This window comes from Lagenorhynchus albirostris, chromosome 15 (genome assembly GCF_949774975.1).
Source record: "Lagenorhynchus albirostris chromosome 15, mLagAlb1.1, whole genome shotgun sequence".
NCBI lineage: Eukaryota > Metazoa > Chordata > Mammalia > Artiodactyla > Delphinidae > Lagenorhynchus > Lagenorhynchus albirostris.
This window is the reverse complement of record NC_083109.1, coordinates 30410108-30438068: the sequence shown is the minus strand read 5'-3', so window position 1 is coordinate 30438068 and position 27961 is coordinate 30410108. Positions and strand designations below refer to the sequence as shown.

The 27961-nt window shown below is 43.8% G+C and overlaps 3 protein-coding genes and 1 non-coding gene across 5 annotated transcripts in view; 1 reads left to right on the top strand and 3 right to left on the bottom strand.

The window, feature by feature from the left end:
- The window catches only part of RNF24 (ring finger protein 24), a 149628-nt gene extending 132114 nt beyond the window's left edge, over nt 1-17514 (top strand). For both annotated transcript variants that reach the window (XM_060125168.1, XM_060125169.1), the window contains exons 5-6: nt 10103-10182; nt 11154-17514. In XM_060125168.1, the coding sequence (XP_059981151.1) occupies nt 10103-10182; nt 11154-11292 (219 nt within the window). In that variant the 3' untranslated portion in view covers nt 11293-17514. The remainder of the gene's footprint in view (nt 1-10102; nt 10183-11153) is intronic.
- Nucleotides 3977-4237, bottom strand: LOC132506194 (large ribosomal subunit protein uL16-like). Its single transcript, XM_060124735.1, has one exon. The coding sequence runs from the start codon at nt 4231-4233 to the stop codon at nt 3994-3996; it is 240 nt and encodes a 79-aa protein (XP_059980718.1). The 5' UTR covers nt 4234-4237; the 3' UTR covers nt 3977-3993.
- LOC132506614 (small nucleolar RNA SNORA70) lies at nt 4353-4487 on the bottom strand. The gene has a single exon (XR_009535926.1). It is a non-coding gene; the product is annotated as a small nucleolar RNA SNORA70 (small nucleolar RNA).
- Nucleotides 17515-20668: 3154 nt separating the features above from the next.
- Nucleotides 20669-27961, bottom strand: part of PANK2 (pantothenate kinase 2) — a 27895-nt gene continuing 20602 nt past the window's right edge. Inside the window, exons 5-7 of the mRNA XM_060125167.1 lie at nt 27047-27170; nt 24585-24710; nt 20669-20920 (exon numbers count right to left, since the gene is read on the bottom strand). Of these exons, the coding sequence (XP_059981150.1) occupies nt 20870-20920; nt 24585-24710; nt 27047-27170 (301 nt within the window). The 3' untranslated portion in view covers nt 20669-20869. The remainder of the gene's footprint in view (nt 20921-24584; nt 24711-27046; nt 27171-27961) is intronic.

The following is a 27961-nucleotide window of genomic DNA, read 5'->3' as shown; positions in this document are numbered from 1 at the left end:
GAGGCCACAACAGTGAGAGGCCCACGTACAGAAAAACAAAAAAAGTACAGTTGACCCTTGAACAACATGGGTTTGAACTGCACGGGTCCACTTATACGCAGATTTTTTTCAATAGTGAATACTACAGTATTACACGGTCTGTGGTTGTTTGAATCTGTGGATGATCCCACATGCTGTGCGGTGTGGCCAAAAGTTATAAAAAAACAGAACAAACATAAATAAATAAATTGCATCTAATGGAGTCTTGGTATCAAGAGAAACAGAAAAGTGCCATGGAAGCTGTGACACACTGGGGCATGCAAGGTCCTGTGTTAAAGAAGTTGTCAGCATTCAGCTCTAGCTAATTGTTACCATAGGGGAATGTAGGCTATTGCCAACTATTGCCAGATATGGGGTTTTTTTAAGAAAAGCCTGAGAGCCTTGACATTAGTCTGTGATCTGCTTGTCATTTGCATTTAGTCTTTGATTTGTTCACCACAGTGTCCCCAGCTCTGGTTATGGTGAATGGTTGCTTTCTCCACTTAATTTCTTTTGCACCTTTATCAAAAATCAAATGGCCATATTTTTGTGAGTCTATTTCTGGATTCTCTATTCTGTTCCATTGATTTCTGTGCCTATGTCCCTTCAACAATACCACAGTCTTGATTACTGTATTTTTATAGCAAGTCTTAAAATCAGGTAATATGATTCCTCCAACTTTATTCTTCTTTTCCAAAACTGTTTTAGCTAGTCTTGCTCTTCCATGTAAATTGTAACAGCAGCTTGTCTATCTGTACACACACAAACAACAACAACAAAAATCCTGCTGGGATCTTGATTAGTATTGCATTAAATATATAAATCAGGGGAAATTTGGTATCCCTACCATGTTGAGTTTTCTAATCTGTAAACACATTATGTCTTTATATTTGAAGTGTTTTTATAGACAGCATATAGTTAGGTCATGTTTTTTAATCCACCCTGCCAACCTGTCTTTTAATTGATGTGTTTAGACCATTTATGTTCAATGCAATTATTGACGTGTTTGAAATTAGGTCTACTCTTTTACTATTTATCTTCCGCTTTTGCCCCTCTTTCTTATTCCTTTGTCTCCTCCTACCTGCTTTTGGGTTATTTGAACATTTTTAGTATTTTATCTATTGTGATTTTATCTTTTTGTATAATTTTCTAGTGGTTACTTAGGGATTACAAAATAAATACCTAGAATCAATTTTTTAGCACTTCATTTGCAATGTAGAAACCTTATCACCGTATAGATCCCTTTACTTTTACTCCTTTATACAGTAAGTGTCATATTACACCTATATACATTGAAAATGGCATCAGACAGTGTTACATTTTTTACTTTTAACCATCAGATATATTTTAAAGAATTCAGGAGGGGACGAATAGTTTGTTATATTTATCCAAATATTTACCATTTCTGTTGCTCTTAATTCCCAGTTTTCCAAGTTTCTTTCTTATGTCACTTTCCTTCTATGTGATGAACCTCCTTTAGCAATTCTTTGAGAGCAGATCTGCTGGCTATGAATTCTATTAGTTTGCCTTCATCTGAGAATGTCTTTATTTCACCTTTTTTTTTTTTTTTTTTTTTTTACGATACGCGGGCCTCTCACTGTTGTGGCCTCTCCCGTTGCGGAGCACAGGCTCCGGACGCGCAGGCTCGGCGGCCATGGCTCACTGGCCCAGCCGCTCCGCGGCATGTGGGATCCTCCCAGACCGGGGCACGAACCTGTGTCCCCTGCATCGGCAGGCGGACTCTCAACCACTGCACCACCAGGGAAGCCCCTATTTCACCTTTATTCCTAGGTTATTTCTTTTCCTTCAGCGTTTTTAAAATGTTGTGCCACTTCCTTCTGACCTCCATGGTTTCTGATGAGAAATTCATAGTCATTTGAATCATCAATCTCCTATCCATAATGTGTCATTTTTCTCTGGCTGCTTTCAAGATTTTTTTCTATGTCTTTAGTTTTCAGCAATTTGATTATGATATGTCTCAGCATGGATTTCTTTGGCTTCATAAATATGTAGGTTTGTCTTTCACCAAGCTTTGGAAGTTTTCAGCCATTATTTCTTCAAATATTTTTTCTGTACTGTATTCTTTCTATCCTGCCACTCTCCCAGAGAAGGCCTCATCCACCTGCTGTGGCCATGTGGGCCAATCAGAACCCTGAGCCCACATCTACAGTACAGTACAGTGATACAGCCATCCATATAGCTTCTAAATTTGAACATGCTCCATCCCCACTTCTGTCAGGGTGATATTGCCTATACATACAGAAAGGGAAGGAGAACCTGCTCCCTCCTGCATCTCAGCAGAAGGTGGGATCCTAGCTGCACAAGGACAAGGAACAGTCATCTTTAGGTCAGTTTTCCTGGATCAGGCAGAGAGTGGGTGAGGAGTCATGTGGCAGACATGCTATGGCCCTGCTCTACCCTACTTTCCACAAGAAGAGACTGTAGGAAGGTAAGCCCATTGGAGTTGCCCCCCTGTGTAAAATGAAGTTAGGAACATCTTTTCCTTCTCCTCACCTCCCCACAAGCTCATTCCCTTCCCTTTGGTCCAGTGAGGAGGGGGTCTGGTGGTACAAGTTTTGCCACATCCCTTTCTTATGTAGGAGGAGGTATAAACCCTCTCAGTCTTTCTAGGATTACTGATCAATCTTCTTATAAATCACATTACTCAAATTAATTTTAAAATTACAATATGAATACTTAGAGCCCAACTGAGTTTCGTCCCTCAGTTTAAATTGTAAAAATTGTTTTACAAAAATAGTTTAAAAAAAACCCCAAAGCATGTATAGGGAGCTGACAGTATACAGGACCCTAGAGATTGAGTGGGCAAAGTATAGTCCCTCCCTGCCCTCAAGGAGCACTGATCCCACAGGGAAGAAAGTCATAAGCCAGTGAGGCAAGGACAGTAAAGGGCTGAGCACACTAACACATGAGGGCCATGGAACGGACGTCCCACTGCACTTCAGTTTGGAACAAGAAAGTCAGATCTTTCCTGAGCAGCACAGCCATGTTTAGAGTGCTTTCATAGCTTTTAAAGATTCCAACCTTAAATGACACGTCTGAACTGGGAATGCTGCCTTTGCAAAAGATATGATTATCCTCGTAACTATTCAAGGAAAGGTATATTAGTGTTCACTACCACCATCAAAGAATGATTGTATATTTAAAAGAAAATCATTTTGGCTAAATTCCCTGGGCTGTGGGTCATTTTCATTGTGTGACGTTGCCTTCCCCACATGACTCTCCACTCCCTAGCTTGCATTTTGAGGTAAATTTATAGACTGTGTCAACCTCTTGAAAATTGTCAAATCCTTCCTTCTTGGTCATTTTAGGGATCATGCACTCTGTGAATACTAGAAAATTAGGCTTCTTTCCAGTATATATGCTATGGTCACTAAAAGCCATTTTTCCCTTGAAATTTGTTTTATTTATGGGTATAATCTCAGTGTAAAGAAAATGGAATCATGTATACAAGGTGGCAAAATTACCAAGATGTCTGTTTCTTCATATAATTTATCTTAAGAGCAAGGGAACTGACACTTTAAAAAATTTAGGTGATGTAAGTATTATTCCTTATTTTGCTTTTGTAAAAATTGAGGTTTAAGAAAGTTGAGGAAAATGGGCATGTCCTCTAGCTTCTGAGTGTGGAGAAAGAAGGTGACCCTATCTTTCTGAGTCTGGAGCCTTCACATTATGATGCCCCTACTGCACCCACAACTTGAAGCTTCTGCTGTTCCTCAAGCTGCAAAAAATTACTTTGAAATGCCGTGACCCGGCTTCCTTTTGTTCTCTGCAGATGCCATCAATAGCATGTAAAACAAATAAACTCAAGTATCTACAGACTGACCAATCAGTAAATGTATGTCCTAGCCCTGTTTCTGACAGGGCTGATAGGATCTATTCTTTTTTTTTTTTTTTTTGACAAGAAAGTAGGGTTTATTGGTGGGCATGGGTAGGGAGGGGGCAGCGCCAAGGCTCTCATGAGTGCAGGGCCCGCCATTTGTCCAGGGGGCCACGATTAGGGATGTACTTGACCCCACAGCCATCTGGGATGAGCCGCTTTTCTGCCACCATGTTTTCAAATTCATCTGCATTAAACTTAGTAAATCCCCACTTCTTGGAGATGTGGATCTTCTGGTGGCCAGGGAACTTGAACTTGCCCCTGCGGAGGGCCTCAATCAAATGCTCCTTGTTCTGCAGCTTGGTGCGGATGGACATTATGACCTGGCAATGTGGACCCTGGCCACTGTGCCCTGGGGCTTTCCAAAGGCACCATGCATACCTGTCTGGAGCCTAGATTGGGGACAGCATGCCAGTCATTAATGTCCACTGGAAAGGGCTGTCTCCAAGGTCCCTTAGGGCAACCCATACAGGCAACAGGCCGCATACACTACTGAGGAGGCTGCTGTTTGCAGCCATTGCGCACCAGGCCCCCATGGGGAAAAGAGCACAGTCGGCTTAACTGGCTGCAAAGGATCTATTCTTTGACTTCAAAAAATGAAGAGTGATGGGAATGTTTCCTATCCTCATTCTGTGAGGCCAGTATTGCCCTAATATCAAGACCAGTCAATGACATCATAAAAAAAGAAAACTCCAAACCAATATTCCTTATGAATATAGTTGTAAAAATCCTCAACAAAATACTAGCAAACCAAATTCAGCAGCATATAAAAAGGATTATATATCATAACTAAATGGAATTTATCCCAGGAATACAAGGTTGGTTCAACAAAGGAAAATGAGTCAATGTAATACCCCCTATTGACAGAATAAAGGGGTAGGGAGAACACATGACCACCTCAATAGATGTAGAAAAAGCATTTGACAAAATTCAACATTCTTTTATGATAATACTCAATAAACTAGAAGCAGAAGGGAACTTCTGCAACTTGATAAAGATTTCTATGAAAAACCCACAACTGGGCTTCCCTGGTGGTGTAGTGGTTAAGAATCCGCCTGCCAATGCAGGGGACACGGGTTCAAGCCCTGGTCCGGGAAGATCCCACATGCCATGGAGCAACTAAGCCCGTGCGCCACAACTACTGAGCCTGCACTCTAAAGCCCCCAAGCCACGACTACTGAGCCCACATGCCACAACTACTGAGGTCTGCATGCCTAGAGCCTGTGCTCCGCAACAAGAAAAGCCACAACAGTGAGAAGCCCGCACACCGCAATGAAGAGTAGCCCCCGCTCACTGCAACTAGAGAAAGCCCACGCGCAGCAACGAAGACCCAAAGCAACCAATAAATAAATAAAAATTTTAAAAAACAAACAAAAAGACCCCACAACTAACATCATACTTAATGAAAGACTGAAAGCTTTTCCTCTTAAGGGGAAACAAGACAAGGATGCCTACTCTTATCACTTTTATTCAACATTGTACTGGAGGAGTCTAGGCAGAGCAGTTAGGCAAGAAAAAGTAATCAAAGGCATCCAGATTTGAAAGAAAGAAGTAAAGCTATATTTGCAGATATGATTTTGTAAACACAGAAACCCCTAAAGAATCCACCAAAAATCACAAGATAAATGAGTTCAATAAATTTCCAGGATAAAGATCAATATACAAAAATCAGCTGTAGGGACTTGCCTGCTGGTCCAGTGGTAAAGAATCTGCCTTCCAATGCAGGGGACGCAGGTTCAATCCCTGGTCAGGGAACTAAGATCCCACATGCCACGGGGTAACTAAGCCCATGCACCACAACAACTGAGCTCACACGCCTCAACTAGAGAGCCTGCACGCGGCAAACTACAGAGCCCACGAGCCCTGGAGCCTGCATGTCACAACTAGAGAAGAGAAAACCCACAGGCCACAGCTAGAGAGAAGCCCATGCGCTGCAAAGAAAGATCCCACATACCTCAACGAACATCCCATGTGCCGCAACTGAGACCCAATGCAGCCAAAAATAAAATAAAGTAAATTAAATAAATAAATAAAATCAGCTGTATTTCTATGCAGTGGCAATGAACAATCTGAAAATGAAATTAAGAAAGCAATTCCAATTACAATAGCATCAAAAAGAACAATATTCCTAGGCATAAATTTAACAAAAGAAGCTCAGACTTGTACACTGAAAAATTATAAAACATCATTGAAAGATATTACAGAAGACCTAAATGAATGGAAAGACATCCTTTGTTCATGGTTTGGAAGACTTACTATTGTTAATATAGCAGTATTCCCCCAAAATATTTACAAAATCAACACAACTCCTGTCAAAATCACAGCTGCCCTTTCTTTTTTTTGTAGAAATTAACAAGCAGAATTTAAAATTCACATGGAAATGCAGGAGGCCCTGAATGGCCAAACACAGTCTTAAAAACAGGAGAGGACTGGAGGATTCACACCTCCCAATATCAGAACTTACTGCCAAGCTACAGTATTTAAGACAGTGTGATACTGGCAGATGGACAGACATACAGATCAATGGAATAGAAATGAGAGTTCAGAAATAAACCCATACACTTATGGTCAATTGATTTTCAACAAGGGTGCCAAGACATCCAATAGGAAAAGAGTAATCTATTCAACAAATGGTTCTGGGATAACTAGATAACCACTTAAAGAATGAAATTGGAGCCCTGCTTCACACCATACACAAAGGAACTCAAAAATGAATCAAAGGGCTTCCCTGGTGGCGCAGTGGTTCAGAGTACACCTGCCGATGCAGGGGACGTGGGTTCGTGCCCCGGTCCGGGAAGATCCCACATGCCGCGGTGCAGCTGGGCCCGTGAGCCATGGCCACTGAGCTTGCGCGTCCGGAGCCTGTGCCCCGCAATGGGAGAGGCCACAACAGTGAGAGGCCCGCATACAGCAAAAAGAAAGAAAAAAAAAAAAGACATTGAAAAAAAAGAAAGTAAAGAGACAAACCACAGGGAGAAAATATTTGCAAATCTTATATCTGGTAAGAGTTTGGTATCCAGAATACATAAAGAACTCTTACAACTCAATAATAAAAAGCCTACAAAATAAAAAGATCTGCAAATACTTTGTCCCAGTCTTTTTATCCTAACAGGATCTTTTGCAGAGCAAAAGTTTTTAAATTTGATGAACTCCAGTTTATCAATTTTTTTTGGTTGCTTGGTGTCTATGGATGTCCCATTGCTCCAACACCATTTGTTGCAAAGGCTGTCCTTCTGCCATTGAAATGCTTTTGCACCTTTGTCAAAATCAGTTGGCTATCTGATAAGGGATTTGTGTCTAGTATATGTAAAGAAGTCTCACAACTCAGTAACAAAGAGAAAAATTACCCAACTAAAAAACGGGCAAAGAATTTGAAAAGACGTTTCTCCAAAGAAGGTACACAAATGGCCAGTAAGCACATTGTTAGTCATTAGGGAAATGCAAATCAAACCCCCAATGAGATGTCACTTCATACCATCTAGGATGGATATAATCAAAGAGACAGACAATAATAATAACCTGAAGATATGGAGAAATTGGAGCCCTCATACATTGCTGGTGAGAATGTGAAATGGTTTGGCCACTTTGGAAAACAGTTTAGTAGTTCCTCAAAAAGTTAAACATAGAGCTACCATATGACCCAGCAATTCTACTCCTAGATATATACCCAAGAGAAATGAAAACTCTTAACAGATACTTGTGCACCAATGTTTAGAGCAAGATTATTCACAACAGCCAAAAGGTATAAACAACCCAAGTAGCCATCAACAGATGAATGGATAAATGTGGTATATTCATATAACGGAATACTATTTTGCCACAAAAATGAAGTATTGATTCATGCTACAGCATGAATGAACTTTGAAGGTATCTTTCTAAGTGAAAGGAGACAGGCACAGAAGACCACATGTTGTATGATACCATTACATGATTCCATTCCATTTTGAAATGACCAGAATAAACAAATCCATCAAGAAAGGAAGTTGACTAGTGGTTGCCAGGGGAGAAGGTGGAATGGGGGGTGACTGCTTATGGACATGGGCTTTTGGAAGCAGATGATAAAAATGTTCTGGAATTAGATAGTACGATGGTTGCACAACTCTGTGAATATATGAAAAACTGCTGAATTGTACACTTTACAGGGGTGAATATTATGATGTGTGAATTATATATCTCCATTTTTAAAAAGGAATGAGAGAAACAATCTTGTTGAAACACTGGAAAGTAAAGCTTATTTGCAAAATATGATCTGTAAATTTGTAAAATTAGTTTGACCCTTGAGGGAACTTCTAAGAAGTCAGATCTAAGGCTTTTCTCTTCATGATTGACCTTGGCTTTTGGTCAACTTTAGTGCTTAACACATCAGAATTTATTTTGTTTTTTTTTTCAGGTGACTATGGTTTTAGAATTTTTTAAGAAGAACGTAATAGCCATTAATAGTAACTCCATTTGAAAAGGCTACAAATCTAATTTTGGATTCTGGAAAAATAACCAAAGCAACATCTTGCCCTTTGGTAGGGTCAGCACTGAATATCTACAGGGCAGAGCCAGCAGTCCTCACCCTCTTTCAGAAGGCTATGCTGGGAGGGAAGCTGGGTTAAGGCCAGAGGACCTTTTCACACAATGTAGGAGGTGGGAACATCATTTCCCCTTTACAGATGGGAAGCAGAAGCCCAAAAAAGATCATCCCAAAGTTGGAACCGCTAGTTTCTCATCTTTACCCACAGCTTGTTCTTAACCTTCCTCCAGAAAACAAAACTGGGCTTGAAAATAGTACTCCCATCACTAAATTTAAACGTGAATAAAAACAACTGGTATTGGTAGACTGCCTTACTGCCTCCTCAGGCCTGCCCCCAACCTGAGCTGATGACAGTCCCAGGCAGGGGGTTGGGGGTATGTAATATCTTCACTCTACAGATGAAGCAACAGAGCTTGAGAGGCATCATGATGGCAGAAGTCACACAGCTTGGGTGTCCGAGCCAAGGCCAGCCATCTGTCCTGCCTTCCTCCCTGCTCTCCTGCTGTCTCAGCAGTAATGCCAAATCTGATAAGTTATCCATGCTCCTCCTCCTGTGAAGATCTTGTCTGCTATATACATAATGCCCTGAGAGCTCCCTGGAGAAGGGTGTTGGAAGACCAACAGCCACAGCACTGGCCACAGGACACCAAGAGCCATGTGTCCTGTCACATAACCTAAGAATACTGGGTTACTTGTTATAGGTTAAGAAACAGGTGACAGGGAGACAGGTCAGCAGTCTGGACAAGAAATGGTGATGGTTGAACCAGGATCCCTGGAGATGAACAGGGAAGCAAGCAGGGAGGAGTTCAAGCTTTGGGCAGACGAAAGTGTAACAGACCTGGGTCCCCAGCCAGACCTGGCCACTCACCTCAGACAACATGGTTACTGCTCTGAGTTTCTGTTTCCCCATTTGTAAAGTGAGTAAATGGGATGATACCTGGTGTCCCTGGGCACTGGTAAGTGCCCAAGAAGTAGTGGTTGGAACCCAGCATCTGGCTTTGAAGAAGGCTTCCTTCCAAGCAGTGGAGCCTAGCCACCTGTCAGAGCAATCCTGCCCCATCTGCACATTTTCATAAGGTTAAATTCAGTGACTCTTGAATAACTTTTTATAAGACAAAGACAGACACTGACAGAAGGACAGTGCCAAAGTAAGGGGCCCCAGGAACTACAAGAAGCATACTACTGCAGGCTGTGCCATGGTTTATAGTTTCCAAGTTATGAAAACTGGAGAAAGGAGAGCCCCAGGGCCTGCCCCAGGGTGCGAGCAGTCCCTTCAGGGGCCCTGCTGCTTAGCAGGCAGAGCATTCCCTGCAGAAAGTCAGCCTCTTGGCACAGCACAGAAAATTACATTATGCTCAGTCTATCTGGTGAGAATAAACCTAAGTCAGAATCTTTTGATGGACTGAAGTAAAGAAACCTGCCTCTTGCTTTCTGTCTTCTCCCATCTGCCCTCCATCTTGAAGACACGTGACAGGAAGAGCAGGAGATTCTTCTTCAGAAGACCTTGCCGATTCGAGCCTGTTTCTTTCACTTAAAGAGTTGTGGGACATTGGAAGTCCCTTCAAATGGCTGGGCCTTGGGGGCCTGCACTTTACAGGCCCCCCCCCTTGGGGGCCTGGGAGAGTCCTTAGCAGATACTTTGCCTCATCTGTGAATCTGTCTTTCAGCTCTGTGCAGTATGCCTAGAAGACTTCAAGCCTCGAGATGAGTTGGGGATTTGTCCATGTAAGCATGCCTTCCACAGAAAGTAAGTATTGGTGTGGAATTATTTAAGAGGACCTGAGTTTGAGGCACATTGACCAACTCACTTGTAGGCTTGGAGCAGTGCCAGACAAGCTTGATGGCTTCATGACTGGTTTATAATGCAGAAAGCTGAAAGTGCCCTACAGGCTGTTTTGTGTGTGTGTGTGACATTAGGAGGGATCAGGGTGGTGGAACGTGAATACCAAGGCAGGACTTCAGGCAGAGCGCCAGACAAGCCCACACCTCCTTGGAGCCCAGGCTATAAAGAGCTGTTTTACTGGAACTTTCCAATGAGAGTTTCCTTTCCTAAAAACTTATTTTAATCAAAACCATAGTTATGGGCTTCCCTATTGGCGCAGCGGTTGAGAGTCCGCCTGCCGGTGCGGGGCACACGGGTTCGTGCCCCGGTCCGGGAAGATTCCACATGCCGCGGAGCGGCTGGGCCCATGAGCCATGGCCGCTGAGCCTGCGCGTCCGGAGCCTGTGCTCCGCAACAGGAGAGGCCACAACAGTGAGAGGCCCGCGTACCGCAAAAAAAAAAAAAAAAAAACATAGTTATTTTAAATCAAAATAAATAAGTCTGAATGTAAATAGTAGTGTGGGACCATCTCCTCCCCCCTCCTACAGACATATTTAATACTCCCCCTTTTCTTGCAATTTTATGTGTTTTGTATTTCTATTAGAAAACTTCATTTCTCCTCCTTCTCACCACCCTCCTCAATGTACTTCATTCTTTAAGAAGTCATGGATGACTGAGAGTATAGCATACTGACTGTAGCTTCTTGGAAAGCTGGAGTCTCTGGTTCCTCCAGAGGGTGAAATGCATTCTCCACCCAGTGGTAGAACTCTTTGGGACCTGGCTGTTCACTCCAGTCCCCACCTCTGAGCAACAGATATGTTCAACATGTGAGGCATATGGGCAGGGGGTGCCACGAGCATGGGACTGACCTCTTCTTGTGCTGTCTCGTTCTGCAGGTGCCTTATTAAGTGGCTGGAGGTTCGCAAAGTATGTCCACTGTGCAACATGCCGGTTCTGCAGCTGGCCCAGTTGCATAGTAAGCAGGACCGTGGACCCCCACAGGGTCCCCTCCCTGGGGCAGAGAACATTGTATAGCTCATCACAAGGATCAAACTGTTGCAGAAGCCAATGTCTGCGTGGAGCCAGGAGGAACACAAGCAGTCTCTGTGTTGGCTGCTCTACCTGGGGCACCAGCTGCTGCTTCCTTTGTCTAATGAAGAACTCTTGGGCCAACTAGGCTGGGAACCGAGACTTCTGGATCTTGTGACAACCAAAGTACTCTGACACTACCCCATGCCAAGAGAAGAGGAGTAGATGAGCCTGCGGGTTTGGTTCAAGAAACCTCATGAGGGTCTCTTGCTAACTCCATTGCACTCTGTCTCCCAGACACTTATCTCCATGTCAAGGTGAATCTTTATCAAGCAGAAGGGACGATAAACACAAGTGTTAGAGAAGGGAACTGAGGGCAGGTCTTTAAAGCCACCCCCACCCCGACCCTGTGGACACATGAGCTTCTATGCAGACCGTGCACGCCTTTGCAACAGCAAACCCTCCTAGCAGCCCCAGCCAAGTAAAAACAGTGGTTACCTCAGCCCAAGCACAACCGGCTGCAGTGCCAGAGGCAGTGCCAACAAGGCTTTTCACGTTATGTCCCTTTGATAAGGCCATCTTAGAACCCAAGGCTTTGGTTACAAAAAAGCAGCAGTACCCATCACCACAGGTCCTGCCTCAAGTTCACAACACTTGCTTATCAAATCATCTAAGCTAGAAACATTAGATGTGCTTGGAAAGGTCTGGTCAAAAGCCATTTCCTCTTATTTCCCCTCCTACTCACCAGTGAGGCACAGCCAAGCTGCCATCAGGAGCCCCAGCAGGGGGTGGGCCTCTGAGCCCATGCTGTCCCTGTATGACCTGGGGGCCTCAGGGTGCTGCCCACATTCCCACATATGCAGTGTGGTTCCAGCGTACCTGCTGGTCTTGGCCCACTGCCTCAGTAGGAAGCTGCTGTAAGCCCCTCACATGGCTCCAAAGAGGAGCATCTTACTGATAACGGCCAGTCCCCTTGGCCCTGCTCAGCTGAGAGGAGGATGCTAACCCCCTTGCTTCTCCCCATCCTTCTCTCTGTTCTCTTCCCTCTCTTGCCCTCTCTTTCTACTCAAAAGAAAATGCCCATCGTTGACTTAACAATTTGAAGTATCACAAATAAGATCCCTATGTAATTCTGAAGCCAGGGAAATGATAGAAATTGTGAATAGTTTCAGGAAGCTCCTCCAAGGCTATTCACCATTGGTGTGTGCTTCAGTATTTGGACTTGGATAACTAACTGAAAGTGTCTTTATAGGGGAGAAACACATGCTGCTCTTTCACTCTTTCTCTCCAACTTTTCTAGAAATGACTGAGTCTAGCAGGATTCATGACTATTTTATAAGTTAGCTATGTGAAACAGCATTGGGTCAGATAGAAAGCTCTCTTCCACAGCCCTGCTCTCCACCTCCTTCCATCACAGGGGTGGGACTCCTCATCAACAGCTTTGCCTCTCTGCCCCATCCCCCAAGTATGAGTGGGGGCAGTTTCTCATTGGAAATACAGCCTGCATGATACGGAGAGTGGAGGAAACTTTGCTACTCTGTTCATGGCGTATCTCCAGGAATTTTCTTGGAATCCAGCCTCTACCGTCTTAGAATGGGCGAGGGAACCTGTCCTTGGCTCAGGTGGCTGGGATCAGATGAGGAGGAAAATTCCCATTAGCCTATAAAAATGCTGGGCAGAATCCAGTTTGGGAAATTACAAATCCAGTCGGTCGGAATTGGCTGTACCCTATGTGTGACCTATTCATGGTATGCTAACTGGACTGCTTCTTTAAACAGGGCAAGGGAAGTGTGGAATATTTTTATATGAAAGCCTTAGTCTGTCTGGCACCCATGAAAAGAACTATTTGTACACTCCTACTTTCACCCTGTTTCTGCATTCTCTATTTTGTAGCACAATAGAGTTGAATGCTGCAAAGCACCCAGTTTATAGTGAAATGTTTTCAGTGACCAATGTCAGAAGTAGGCTTACTTTGGACTAGCCTCATTAATAGCCAACGCTCACCATTTTCACATAATGGCTTTGGGACAAATGTCACCTCTTAGTTATGGGGTTCCAATAGGAAATAGAACTTTTCCCTTCAAAGGAGGAATTCTTGTGTTCTATACTGCAAATTATTTCATCGCACAGCTTTTGTAGGATTATAGCCTTTCAGTGCATCAGTACCAAGGAGACAGCCTCACGAAGTCCCTCTATTTGTAGGGAGGCAAATTAATTCATCTCACGGTGTCACAGCTAAAGGCCAGTTGGACCAGATATTCAAAGCCCATCCATTAGAGGAAAGCTTGAGAGTGCTGTGCGCTCCCCACTAGGCACCATCATGGGTCTGCTTTACACCATGACCTCAACACTTGTGAATGTGCAGGGCTTTTAAAAACCCAGCTCTTCTAAGGTGGGGCTTGACACTGGAGTGGTTAAGAGTGTTCGCTCTGCTTATAGTCATCTTCCCTTTCTTGGCTTGGTGTCCTTCTATTGCAGCATGGCCAGTGTCACCTGCAGTAGTTATTACTCTTAGCAACACAACGTGAATGTGTTTGCTCCCCACATCTGGGTCCTCCTCCAGAACGTCCCAGTGCTGCACTGCTGTAACTGAGAACGGCCAGGGTTTAATTTATGTCTTCCTTTAATTCTAATTAAAATCACCGTTTTATGTGAAGGACAAGGTCAAATCTCCATTCAAAAAAACTTATTTTTAAAGAACAAGGATCCCTTAATACTCTTTGATCAAGCTCACACCTCACAGTGAGGCTGCCCTGTCCAAATCTATCTCCATGAGTTGTTGACCTTTTGTTAATCTGTATACATGTGAGGACTCTGGTCTGCTTTTGGGTCACTGGCAGGTAACGTGATTTTTTTAACTTCATCTTAATGTGTCTTAAGCAACTCAGAGATTGGGTGTTGCGTGCTGTGGGTTACTGGAGCAAAACTCAGACTCAACTGGACTCCATGGGTGGGTGAATCATTATCTAGTTGTTACTAGGGGTACAGCTGAATTCAGCTGGCTTTAGGAACAGGGAACAAAACCAGCCTGACTTGATTCCTGGTTGAGTAGGCCTAACATGCTAGTTGTCATCTGCTGCTTTTCTTTGCCACAGTGATTTGGTTAGGCCTATCCCTAGTAGTTAAGGCCCTAGCCAAGGAACAGGACAAGACAGTAATGGCCAGATGGGAGCAGGTGGACCATGGGGAAGTCTGGGCTGAGGGATACAGGGGACCTCACACCATTGCCAAACACACTGTTCTCGACAAGTCTTGACAAAGATCCTTTCCCCAGTGCCTAGCCCCTCAAATCCATCAAACGAATGACCTCATGCCCTGTTCCTTTCCACATTACCCACTCCAAAGCCTATCATCTTCATGGCCTGGTCCCATTCTGCTAAGCTGCCCTGAACGACTGTAGTAACTGTTTTTCTGAGAGGTTTTCTGGGAATTATGAAATGCACACAGGGAGGCATCCCCAGAGCTCTGTAGAGAAAAGGTGCTCAGCTTGATTTGAATCACCCCCTTGCCACTCACTAGCCACATGCCTTCCTGCAAGTTAGCCTCCCAAAACCTGTTTCCTTATCCACCCACCCAGGGATTGTAGGAAGGGTGTCCCCACCAGCTCTTGTGGGGAATTGGCCACCATGTCTGGAGTCCAGTAGGCAGGCCTAGAGTCATGGGGGCTGGTGCTACTAGGTGACACCGTCATGCTGGCCACATGGGGCTCCTCTGTTGTCCCGGTAGAAACAACCTCAGCAGAGAGCCTCCTGAGATGTAGGGGCTCTCCCCTGGGTCCCAGTTCACCTGGCTCCCTTCCCTTTCCCATCTTGATCTTCCTTAGTCACTTCCGTTTACCTTTGCCCACAGTGCTCCCCAACATGGTTGCTCAGTGCTGAATATTCCTTAATTTTTTGAATAGGTAATCCCTTCAAGTGGTTCACAAATCATAAACAGTTAAGTCTTCCTTGCATCCCTGACCTCCAAGCAAGCCAAGTTCCTCACCCCTTGAGCACCCACTATTAGTTCCTTGTGGATTCTTCCAGAGATTATTTATGCATATACAAGTACATACACATGTATGTACATGTGCATGGGGTGTGGGTTTGTGTATATATATATACACACAGACACACACACACAGTTGACCCTTGAACAACATAGGTTAGGGGCGCTGACCCCCTGTACAGCCTGCACATCACTTTACAGTCAGCCCTCTATATCCGCGGTTCAGCATCCAAGGATTCAACCAACTTTGGATCATGTAGAATGTATTCATTGAAAAAAATCCACGTGTAAGTAGACCTGCTCAGTTCAAACCTATATTGTTCAAGAATCAACTGTGTGTATGTGTATAATTTTTCTTTTTTACTTGTGTAATACCAGACAAGTATATTCAAGGAACATTCCTAGTCATGTGGGAAGAACCATCCCAGAAGTCAGAATATCTGTAAAAGGTGAGCCCAGAATTGGGGGATATTTCTATAATCACATTCCTTTTGAATAAGGCATATTTTCCACTGATTGCAGCATGATGAAATTCTAGTTTGCTACCCCAATCAAACTACAATCCCTCCCTGACCCTAACCACTGATGCCCAAATAACAAGACAGCACAACCAGTTTCCAGCCTATCTTTCTGAGTCTGTTGCAGGGCACTCAAGAGCAGGCTCCACAGCCAAAAGCAACAGCACAGTCCAGCAGCTTTTGCAGGAGCCTGGACAGGCTGCAGCCGCACCTCAGCCCCCCAATCCAGTTTCAAGTGAGGACCAAGAGCCCAGCAGTGACGTCTGGTTACAACTGTCATGGTTTCTTAGGCAAGCCCATGTTTTTGAGGCAGGAGTTTGAGAAGCAGCAGTAACTGAAGGCTGAGACATCCTTCTGTTTTGTGGGGCAGATGTCTCAGATGTTGCTAAGCAAATAGGTGGTCAGCTGCCTCAGCATTAACAGCAGATATGGCCGAACGTTCAAGTTCATGAACCTACTCCCTTTCCCTTCCCACTCTTTATGAACACACTAAAAAGAAAACGTTCCCATAGAATTTCTCCTCACCCAACATTTTTTCAACAACAGCAATTATCCCACCAACATTTTCTTTAAAAAACAATTAAGTTCATTCTTGCCCCTGCAGGAGATCCAGGTTAAAGCTGCTTCCTCCAGGCAGCCTTGAAGGGAGGGGCATGGACTTGTGCCTCTCATTCCTCACCCACCTCCCTGGTATCCTGCCACACAGAACAGCAGCCCAGGGATTCCCTAGATTAAAAGTGCAACTTGGGCCCCTGACCTGAAACTTGCAAAGGAATTGTATGTGAAACTCCACTCTTCTGTCATTTGATGAACCTCTTGTCTTTTTCATCGTTAGCATTTAGGAATTTGAGTAAAGGAGATGAAAGTGTCTAAATTCTGGTGAAATTTGCAGTTGTTAACTGGAAAATGCTGGGTCATGTTCCTTTAGTAGATTAACGAAGGCTTCCACGTGCCATGGAATGTGCTTCCATTTGATTGGGAACATGAGGAAAACAGAGGGGCTTGTTCAGTAAATATTATTCCAGTTCAGCTTCAGAGCCTAAATTGTTGTTGCAAGATGCAGTTTTATTCCACTTTTAGACCAAGCATCAGCACACTTGGCTTACCGACCCAGGGCTCCCTTCTGTGGCTGTAGTGTCAGGGCCTCCCTGCTCCAGGGACATGTACCCACATTGTGGGCCCCACCAGTGTCAAAGGACTTGTCTATTCTTCCATGAAGCCCCTCTCAGCTCCCTAGGCCAGTACAAGCCTGGCGGACCTGTGTCTCGGGCCAGGTGCACACCATCCCTCCATCCACCCCTTCCCTCCCAGGCACCCCCGCTAGAGCAGGAGAGGCAGATGAGGCTAGTGTTAGGAAGTCCTTCCTGGTAACAGCTCAGTCTTCCAAGAGAGTGTTCCTGAACTGTCATCTCTGGGTCTCTTGACAGATCTTTGCCAGAAAGAGTGGATATTAGTCCTATAGTTTTAAGCCTATTGGGGTTTATTCACTAGATATCGTATAACTCCCTCAAAAAAAGGTTTATGAAATGCTGAACCTCAGGTTTCATAGACATGTTTGTACACCAAGAATTATGCAGCAGAATATTTTTAAACATTCGCAGTTTTTTGTAAGCTATATATTTTTGTATATTTAATTGCTATTTTAAAATTTTAATGCATTTTGCTAATTACTCTTGTTTAAAAAATAAGACATGCATGTAACTGACTTAAATGTAAATAAAAAGCAGATTTTAAAAATACTTTGTGCTGAGCATGTACACACCCTTGGTCACCCACATCCCACTTAAGCCCATGTAGCAAGAGCTGAAGAGTGGTTCTGAACAAACAGAATTGGTCAACAGCAACAGGTGATTGTGACAGAGGAGCCTGGCTTATCTCTTCCCATGGTGTGGGGTGCCAGTCAGGGGTGATGAGTGGAGCACCAGGCCACAGCAAAGGAGAAGGCAGAGAGGCCAAGGCCCCCCTGCCACCCTGGCCTCAGCACCACAGGTGTGGCTGGACACAGTCAAGCAGTCTCCCAAATGTGGACACCAGTGCTCAGGAGGTTGCAGTGGTGGAACCAGCCCACGCCTCACCCCTCTAGCTATAACCCAGGTCTGGAAATACCAACTATTCTGTTGGGAGGAGAAAAAAACATCTCCTGGTCCAAAGCCATCCTGTGGCAGCTACTGTTTCTACTCACCAACCCTCACTAGGACTCTGCAGCTCAGCTTTGGCCCCATAGCTTCAGGGAAACTGCTCCCCCTCAAGGCCACCCATGGCCCTGCAACCAAATCTGTGCCACCTCTGAAACCTCCTCTTAATGCAGGTGCCTGGAGAGCTCCTCTCCCCTCAAGTCTCCAGAGCAACAGGCCCCCTGCACTAGTCCCCTCTGACCACTCTTCGGTGTTCTTCGCAGCCTCTTCCTTGTCTGCACATCTCTTGTTATTCTCACTCTACCTTGGGATTCACTAAATTCCCACCTACGTTCTACCCACCTACATGCACATCATTCTCAGGTCTCTGACCTAAATATCCAGATTTGGCATCAAAAATCAGGCAGCCCAAAACCAAGTCTCCCCAGCAAGCCTAGGTGCCCTCACAGAACCTCCTTCCCCCACTTCCAATCTCCACATCTCTAAACTCAACCCTCTAAAGCATCCCTCTCTACCTGACCATCCACTGCTCCCATCTTGGTTTGGCCACCTTCCTTTCACACCTGGACCATGACCACAGCCACTACCACCCCCACTGCCTCTAATAGGTGAGTGTGGGATGGGACCCTCAGGCTAGTATTTGGAGGGCTGACTGGAAGGGATAACTGCTAAGATGAAACAGGGCAGTGGCTTAGACCAGAGTGGTAGCTGTGGTGACAAGACTGAGTTTACATGCATCTCACAAACTGGAGGTAGTGAAGTGGCAGGAAACTGGGAGAGGATGCTGGCGGAGCTTCAGGGGAGAGGATGGAGACATTTCTGTGTAAAGATGGCCTTGGAGATACAGAAGAGAAGCGGGAAAGGGGAAGAGGGAAGAGAAGGCAGTCAATGCCTTGGGACTGGAGCTCAGAGGCAAGGGCTGGGCCAGATATGCTACCTTAGAAATCAGAGTCAAGGTGAGTGCTGATGACTGCTTAAGGAGATCAAGGATTGAGCCTGAGGGCTAGCAATATCTAATTATCTTCAGTGGAGAATAAATTGGCAGAGACAAAGTGGCCTAGGAGATAGAAGGAAAAGCAAGAGGGGTCTGCAGTGTTAGAACTGAGGAGGATGAGAACATGAAATGTCCATTATATTTAGCAACGAGATTCACTGGAGTAAGAAGGATGGGCTGAGCACAAGGCACAAAAAGAAGTCACAGAGGCAGTTTCTCAAGAGCAGGAAGTGGTGAATCCATGGAGGTGGAAGGTGACTTCAAGGCACAAGAGGAAAGGGGGCTCTGCCGGATTCTAGCTGTGTGACTTTGGGCAGTTTCCTCCTCTGTTAAGTTATGGAGATGACAAGGGCTGCATGACACGACCCACAAAAAGCAATGGCACATATTGGCTCGGTGCTTTGTGACAGCCTGGAGGGGTGGGATAGGGAGGGTGGGAAGGAGGGAGACGCAAGAGGGAAGACATATGGGAACATATGTATATGTATAACTGATTCACTTTGTTATAAAGCAGAAACTAACACACCATTGTAAAGCAATTATACCCCAATAAAGATGTTAAAAAAAAAAAAAAGCAATGGGACAGCCTTGTGAGCACAGTAACTGCGGGGAGACCAGGCGGGACCCCACAAGGCCTCAGAGATCAACCTGGATCTCCATGGGCAGTGAACAGGCTCACGCTGGCTCCATTCCTCGGTCCAGAGGAAGAAGCCAACCTCTACCAAGACTCCATCTAGAAACCTGTCTCTCCTCAAGCAGCCTTTTGAGCCTCCCACACGCAGCCCCTCCACTAGATCCAACTGAGCCAGCCTCCCAGGCAGTTTCCAGCAAGCACAAGGCAGGGAGCAGAAGGCGGGAGAGCCCCGCCCTGCTCTCCATGAGCTAATCAATGGACACCTCAATTCCTCCCTCTCTACCAGCCTGAAATAACCAGATTCCCCCCACTCCTTGAAAAGCTGTCGATACTGGCAGCCCTCTTTGTCTGCTTTTAGTCTTCCAGATGTGCTTTTTCTACTAGCTTACTCACTTCCATCACATCAATTATCCCTCCACTACCCAAGGATATTCTGCCCAGGGGAGAAGTCCTTTCCCTCCAAACAGACCTTCCCAGGATCTACAGTGTAAACAAGCTAGAACTGCCCTTCCAAAAGTTGCTTAACTGTTAAAGGCACAGAATTAACCTGCCCAATAAGTCTGTAGAACCTTGAAACATGTTTTTCAATACATTCACACAAGCTAAATGCACACCAGAGTTAATGCACATTAAGATGATCTCCAAGGCCTCACTGATAAAATTGTGATTAGATTATAATACATAGTATCAATAGCTTGCCTTACATTTAGCTAGTTCAACAGGACACAAAACCACAGCCCGGGGCTTCCCTGGTGGCGCAGTGGTTGAGCGTCCGCCTGCCGATGCAGGGGACACGGGTTCGTGCCCCGGTCCGGGAAGATCCCACATGCCGTGGAGCGGCTGGGCCCGTGAGCCATGGCCGCTGAGCCTGTGCGTCCGGAGCCTGTGCTCCGCAACGGGAGAGGCCACAACTGGGAGAGGCCTGCGTACCACACACACACAAAAAAAAAAAAAAAAAAAAAAAAAAAAAAACCCACAGCCCGTTGAACACAGAACAGCTCTCCTCCCCTGAAGTGGCTCCACAAAGTGATGCTGAATTTCAAAAATACACAGCAAGTTGAACAAAGCTATACTGAAGAGCAACTTAAATACAGAGAATTCTCACCGACATGGACATGGTCCACTTTTTTTTTTTTAATATGTATCTTTCCTTACTGGTTATTAAGATTTATCTTGATGACTTAGAAAAATACATTTGTCCTTTCTCGCTTTGATTCAGGTAGTACACAATCATAAAACTGAGTAAGTCTCTTAAAAAAACAAGTCCACAAATCCCATTGTGGAAGGTTCCAGGAACCCCTCCCCAGGTTAACAATCAGGGGATCTTCAATAGCTCAAGGAGTGCTCCAACAGCTCCAAAATAACCCTGAAAAAAAAAAAAAAAGAAAAAGAAAGAAAAAAATAAGAGCAATTCTCCTTTGACTTATTTAAATTACCATAAATATGATTACTAGCATTAAAGCCAACACAGCCCTTAATTCCTGACACCCATTTCCTGACTCCCATTTTGCTGAGCCCAAGGCCAGCCTGGGAGCAGAGAAGCTCTGCAGAGCTCCCAGGCAGCGGGGGAAGGACACTCTGGCACATCAGACCAGAGCCCACAATTGGGGCTCCACAAGTTATGAGGCCCAGAGCAGCCCAGTTACCCCTGGTAAAGGACGGTACCTGGGCCGTCTCCTGCAGAATGAGGCGGTGAGAAGCAACAGGGGGGCCTGGAGCATTTCCAGACAACTCTGGAATGAAGGGAAGATGAGACATGAAGTGCAATGAAGGAGAAGCAGGGACAGGTCACAGAGGGCGAGGGCTAGCTGGGCTGAGGGTGGAAAGATGGGGGTGGGATGGGTTCAAGACTCGCCTGAAGAAGCGGATGAGGGTGGCAGACATGTTGATGTCCCTCCCATACATCCGGTCACACCACCCCTGAGAGAACAAGGACACAGGAGCAAGAGATGTGGAGAGCAAGGAAGAGGGTTCCATACAGGATGTGCAAAGCTGAGGTGCCCCAGGCAGCCAAGCAGCTACACCCAGAAAGTCACTGGATGTCTGGATTTGGAGCAGGGCAGCAGTCAGGGCAGTACTGGCAGAGGTGAGCAGCAGAGAATTGGACAACAGAACCTTCAGGCAACGTGTAGAGAAGGGTGAGGACAGAGGAGCAACATCTGAAGAACAGAAGCAACTGAGGGGAAGGCAGAGGCATGAGACAGAGAAGCAGCAGCTGAAGACGTTACAGGACCATCTCCTGAAGTAAGTAATCAAGGCCAAATACAACCAAGACATGACAACCCAAACAAGAAACCTAAACAAGGATTAAATATAAAAGAAAATGAGGCAAAACCCATACTGGCAGAAATCAGCAGGAATCAGAGAATAATCGTACAACGATACAGAATCCATCAAGGTCTCCAAAGGATGCAATCAGACAGTAAAGTACTGTAAGAAAGAAAGAAGTGACTGAAAAAGGAATATGGGAAGATCCTGGAAGACCTGCTATGGATTAGAAGAACATATGAGGGACTTCCCTGGTGGCACAGTGGTTAAGAATCTGCCTGCCAATGCAGGGGACACGGGTTCGAGTCCTGGTCCGGAAGATCCCACATGCCGCGGAGCAACTAAGCCAGTGCGCTACAACTACTGAGCCTGCACTCTAGAGCCCGTGCTCCGCAACAAGAGAAGCCACCAAAATAAGAAGCCCACGCACTGTAACGAAGACCCAACTCAGCCATAAATAAATAATTTTTTTTAAAAAAAAGAACATATGAGAAGTCTCTGAAATATAAATAACTAAGGTTTAGTCTATTTTCCAAGAAAAGCTTCTCCAAAGAACATGTGGCCACACAACAGAGAGGCCTGCCCTTTCACTCTTTTTTGGCTTTAAAAATAAGCAGCCACGGGGACTTCCCCAGTGGTCCAGTGGTTAAGCATCTGCCTTCCGATACAGGGAACACAGGTTCAATCCCTGGTCAGGGAACTAAGATCCCACATGCCGCAGGGCAACTAAGCCCGTGCGCCACAACTACAGAGCCCATGCACTCGCCCGCACACCTCAACTAGAAAAGCCTGCGCACTGCAACAAACAGCCCGCATGCCAAAAAGAAAGATACCGCATGCCACAACGAAGATCCCGTTTGCCGCAACTAAGACCTGACGCAGCCAAGTAAATAAATATTAAAAATAATAAAAAATAAATAAGTAAGCAGCCACATGAATGTATTATGAGAGAAAGTCAGAAACTGTAGAAGGGACACAACTGAGCAAGACTCAGCCACACTCAGAAACCCACAATTACAGCCAGAGGACAGAATTCAAGGGTGTTCACTTTATTTATTTTATTTTATTTTTTTAATTTTTTTGGCCGCAGCACGCAGGAACTTAGTTCCCTGACCAGGGATGGAACCTATGCCCCCTGCAGTGGAAGCACACAGCTTTAACTGCTGGACCGCCAAGGAAGTCCCAAGGGTGTTCACTTTGTAACAGTTAGCTTTACATATAAAGTGGTTTTCTGTATCTGTGTTTTATTTTACAACAAAAGAAGAAGGGATAAAGTTAACCATTATAGTGAGTTCCACTGAAGACCCAAAAGCTACTATCTAGTAAAAGACAGAGGTTGTTACAAGCCAAGAAGTGTAAGATGAGAACAGTAAACAATGAAAGAGAAAGGCTTGAGAAGAATCTATACAAAGCTTTCACAACAGTAGACACACTGACTTCAGTGTGCAGACAGGAGAATATTTCATGACTCAGAGAACCTAAAATAATCAGAGTTCCAGAAGTACAGAGATCGACATTAGAGCCAGAGGCATGAATGTAAATGGAAAACACAGAGACAAACAGAGCCAACAGGCTAACCAGAGAGGAAGTCAAAATGGGAAAAACAAAACATAAAGGGTTCATGTCATAATTATTACGATATGAAGACGTAACTTAAAAAAAAAAGTTAACCTAAGAAACCTCCACATTCTGCCTTGAAAAAGGTTCAAAAGAGGTAGAAACTCAGCAGGAGGCAAGTTATACTAAGATACAGCATTAAACAGGATTTATTTTTATTCTAATATTAAGCAAAATAGGTCAAAGATCACAAAAAGCAAGATGCATATAAAAGTTATAAGAAACTGATAATTCAGTACTGATTTACTAATATAATAAGATTAGAGGTAAAAAGAAAGTTAGATAACTTAAACTTTAAGCTTTTTGATATGGGGAATTATGCACTTTGGGTTTTAACTATGAACTTAAGCAACTTAAAAGGAAAAACTTAAAGCAACCTTAAAAGAAAAAACAGCCTCTTCATATTACTTCAAATCCTACTTTGATTTCTGTCAATTCATAGAAACACTGTTAAAGTAAATAGGCAAATACAATTCTGAAAAATGTTCGTAATAACACTATCTACAATCCACTTTAACACTTTAAAGAGTCCAACTGCCCCACAATCAAGGGGAGGAAAGAGAAAGTCCCTTCCATAGCTCTGGTTCTGTTCCTCAAACTGAAAAACAGAAAGGCACTTTCCAAAATAGGATTATCAGGTTGAGCAATTCAGTTATTCTTTTCCACATAGCCTGTCTATGTGTTATGTTCTTATGATAGTGTGGCTCTAATCCTGGAATGCTTTTTACTGACCTAGTTGTTTTTAGAACATACATCTTAAATAACTGGTAAACTGGCACATGAACTACATCAATACATAAACACTGACATCAAAAAATGAAAAAAGAACTCAGAGTAAGTGCATTTACAAAGTAAGTGCAAATTGCAATGGGGAAAATATAAAGGACGGTTCAGAAAAGAATATGGCATCTGTAATATAGCTGGCTGTTTATCAAGACTTTCTTCTTTAAAACTGAAGCTCAAAATTAAATTAACCAAATATCTACCTTACATTAAATCAGGTAAGAAACAGCTTTTGAACATGACCAAAGTTAACCCATATTATACAAGTACAGAAACAAATAAGTACTACTTCAAATTCCAGCGCAGCATGAACTGCATGCCCTTTAAGAAGGTAACATGTCACAGGAAGTAAGTCTGCTTACCTCATGTTCCGAAAAAAGTGCTTTCAACTGTCCCTTGGACCAATAATCCAAAGCATATGCCAAAAGCCGCATGGCGATCGTATTAATTCTCAAGAAATTTCCAACAAATACCACCTGGTTAATGTTCTGAGCACATCAAAAAAAAAGGCAATTAGTTTTCATCTTAATTTCTGTTCTCTCATAAAAGCTACCCCAAAGAGTACCATGTACATAGTTTTTAGCAGCAAGTTGACTGCTGATCAAAAAAAAGTATTTACATTTAATCCAGTTGATCCAGGGCTACTTAAATTTGACCCCCAGACAACTCTAAACCTACTTCAAAGTATGCCAGAAAATGTCACAGGAGAATACAGATTAGGAAAAGCATTTGAATTAAATATGACAAACAATAACTACAATTAAATAAAAAGTTTTATACAGATAAGTAAAAAATATTAAGACCCAATTCAAAGAAGAAAAGTAACACAAATAGGCAAATTATACAAGAAATATCACAGACAAAAAAATTCAACCTCACTAAGTGAGCAAAAAAAGTAAAATTTTAGATCCATTAAAAGTTAGCAAAGAACTCCAGATGTTGGCAGCTTCCTTCCTTGGATGTCTGAGTGACCCAAGATCTTACATCCTGCGGAGAAGGAAGAATTCGAACATCAGCAGAAGGAGCTGGAAAAAAATCTGCAACTCCATCATTACCAAGCTGTACCAGAGAGTGCAGGAGGCACACACCAGGAGGAATGCCTGGGGGCCGAGCTCCTCCATCTGGTGGTGCCTCCTCCGCACCCACCACTGAAGAGGTTGATTAAGCCAACCCAGTATAGATTTAGCATTGTTTCACAAAAAACACTGGAGGACCCAAATGTGTAGCAAATTCCAAGGCAGTTTTAAAGCTGAGCTGCTATAGTAAACAACTGGGCATTCTTGATACTTGAACAGTGAATATGTATACAGGGAAAGGAAATAACATTGCACTTTATAAGCACTGTATTTTAAGTGGAAAATGCAATGTCTTAAATAAAACTGTATTTTAAATTGGCACCATAAAAAAAAGTTAGCAAAACAAACAACTAACTGAAATTCTACCCCCAATATTAGTCAAGTTGTGGTAAAACCAATCCATTCATTCATTGCTAAAAACGATCTAAATTGGTGCAGCCCTTGTGCAAAGCATCTTGGCAATACCTATCACAATTCATAAGTATGATATTCTTTAGATGAGAAATCTCACTCCTGAATAAGTCTCTTATCAAGAATAAATCCATCCAAGGAACAGCTTCATGCTTAAAAATGCTTTACTGCGGGCTTCCCTGGTGGCGCAGTGGTTGAGAGTTCGCCTGCCAATGCAGGGGACACGGGTTGGGGACACGGGTTCGTGCCCCGGTGCGGGAAGATCCCATATGCCACGGAGCGGCTGGGCCCGTGAGCCATGGCCGCTGAGCCTTGCGCGTCTGGAGCCTGTGCTCCGCAACGGGAGAGGCCACAACAGTGAGGGGCCCGCGTACCGCAAAAAAAAAAAAAAAAAAAAAAAAAGCTTTACTGCAGAGCTATCATTGGCAAGCAACCAAATGCCCAGTTCTATGTGAATGACTTATGACATAAAAAGTAATCAACTATACAACCATGCAATTTATAATATTTAAGTAAAAAACATAGAATGGTATGTACACCAACTAAAATATCTTAAAATACATAAGCACAGGACTTAAAGGAACATGCAACAAAGAAAACAGAAGTGTTAAAATATTCAAATAAAGAATTCTTAATTTCTTCATACTGATACAGTATTTTTAACTAAAAATGAGACAATCCTTTTGTACCTCTTGAGGTTTCCTTTTTAAATCACATGCTTATATTATCTATTTAAAAGAATAATTTTAAACAAAAGTGTATAAATAGGGATAAGCTATAAAGCTGCACCAACTGGATCCCCAAGGGAAGGTCATTCTTAGTTCTTTCATAGCCCTGTACAATGCTGCTTGACCTGAATGCTACAAGGCAGCACTGTAAAGAAGCTGAAAGCACAAAGACAGCTCTGCTGCAGTGGAGGGGGAGCAGGGTGGGCATTCCTCGGCCCACTCAGTCTTCTCCCAGCTTCAGTGCCTTCCTCTGGATTCATTCCCAGGGACTCTAGAGCTCAACAGTGGGCGTGGCGTCTAGATTCAGCATGGCCATCCATCACCACCACCCAACAGTCCCCATCATCTGCAATACTGGCTACCTTCCCTACCTTCCTCTACTTTTCCTCTACTTCTAGATAGTAGCAGTGTTTATCTTGAGTAAGGACAAAAAAATGTGTTAAGACTAATCTACAGGTGAAACGTTTTAACTTTGCCAATGAAACAAACTCCACCACTTACGACTACATTTAGGTACTGTTCAGAGAAAACAGACGTATACAAGGCGGGGCCCACATAGTAAGTTCTGTATTTTCCTCAGAGCAACTAAAAAAATCCATGTCCCCTTACTTCATTAAGGGCACACATTCTTGCTATTGAGCCAATGTTGTTGGTGATGGTGATCAAAGTCGCTCTGGCAAGGTCCTCTTTACTCACAGCTTCTCGCTTCTCCTTGCTCATCATGTTTCCAAAGCTATGATGGAAAAAAAATATCTCATTGCTAAACCAAAGGCAACACAGCTCAACAGAACTTAATGTTACTTTACTAAGACAAAAGTAACTTTCAGGGCACCACTGTTCAAATATTCAAACATTTTATTACAAAATAACAGAGCATCTGCTCAAATAGAAATGCAACTTCAAGAACTCAAGCATTCTTTTTTTTAAAATAATATGACAAAGAATTTTAGTTTAGTTTAGTTTTTAGTTTTTTCCTCAAATATTTTTTTAATGAACTTTTATTTTATTTTATTTTTGGTCACGCTGCATGGCTTGTGGGATCTTAGTTCCCTGGCCAGGGATCAAACCCATGGCCCCTGCAATGGAAGCTCGGACTCCTAACCACTGGACTGCCAGGGAATTCCCACACCCCAAGCATTCTGAATGAGCAAATGGCTTTCCCTGTGGTTTCCACTGAAATCTAGCTTTGACGCCACATATCTGCATATTCAGATCCATAGAAGGCACCATGCTCCTTCTGCAACCAGGCTAAATTTCAGGAAGATGCCTCAATTAGCAATTCGCCCCCAACTGCACAGCTGTTCCACTCAGCTAAATGGTCACATTCACATCTGGTAAACTGCTTTATCTGACAGCTGAGTCCTTGAGTAAACTATTTAAGAGTTTCAGATTTCCCTAGAAGATCAGGTATTTCAAAGTACCTGACCAGCAGAATTGATATCTAAATAACTATGACCTGATCACAAACCCAACCAATCAGAAAAGGAAATGATTATCATTGAGCAGATGCTACAAACATAGAAA

Bases quoted from the DNA above. Each gene is read 5' to 3' on its own strand.
- LOC132506194 (XM_060124735.1), bottom strand. From the start codon at position 4,233: ATGTCCATCCGCACCAAGCTGCAGAACAAGGAGCATTTGATTGAGGCC.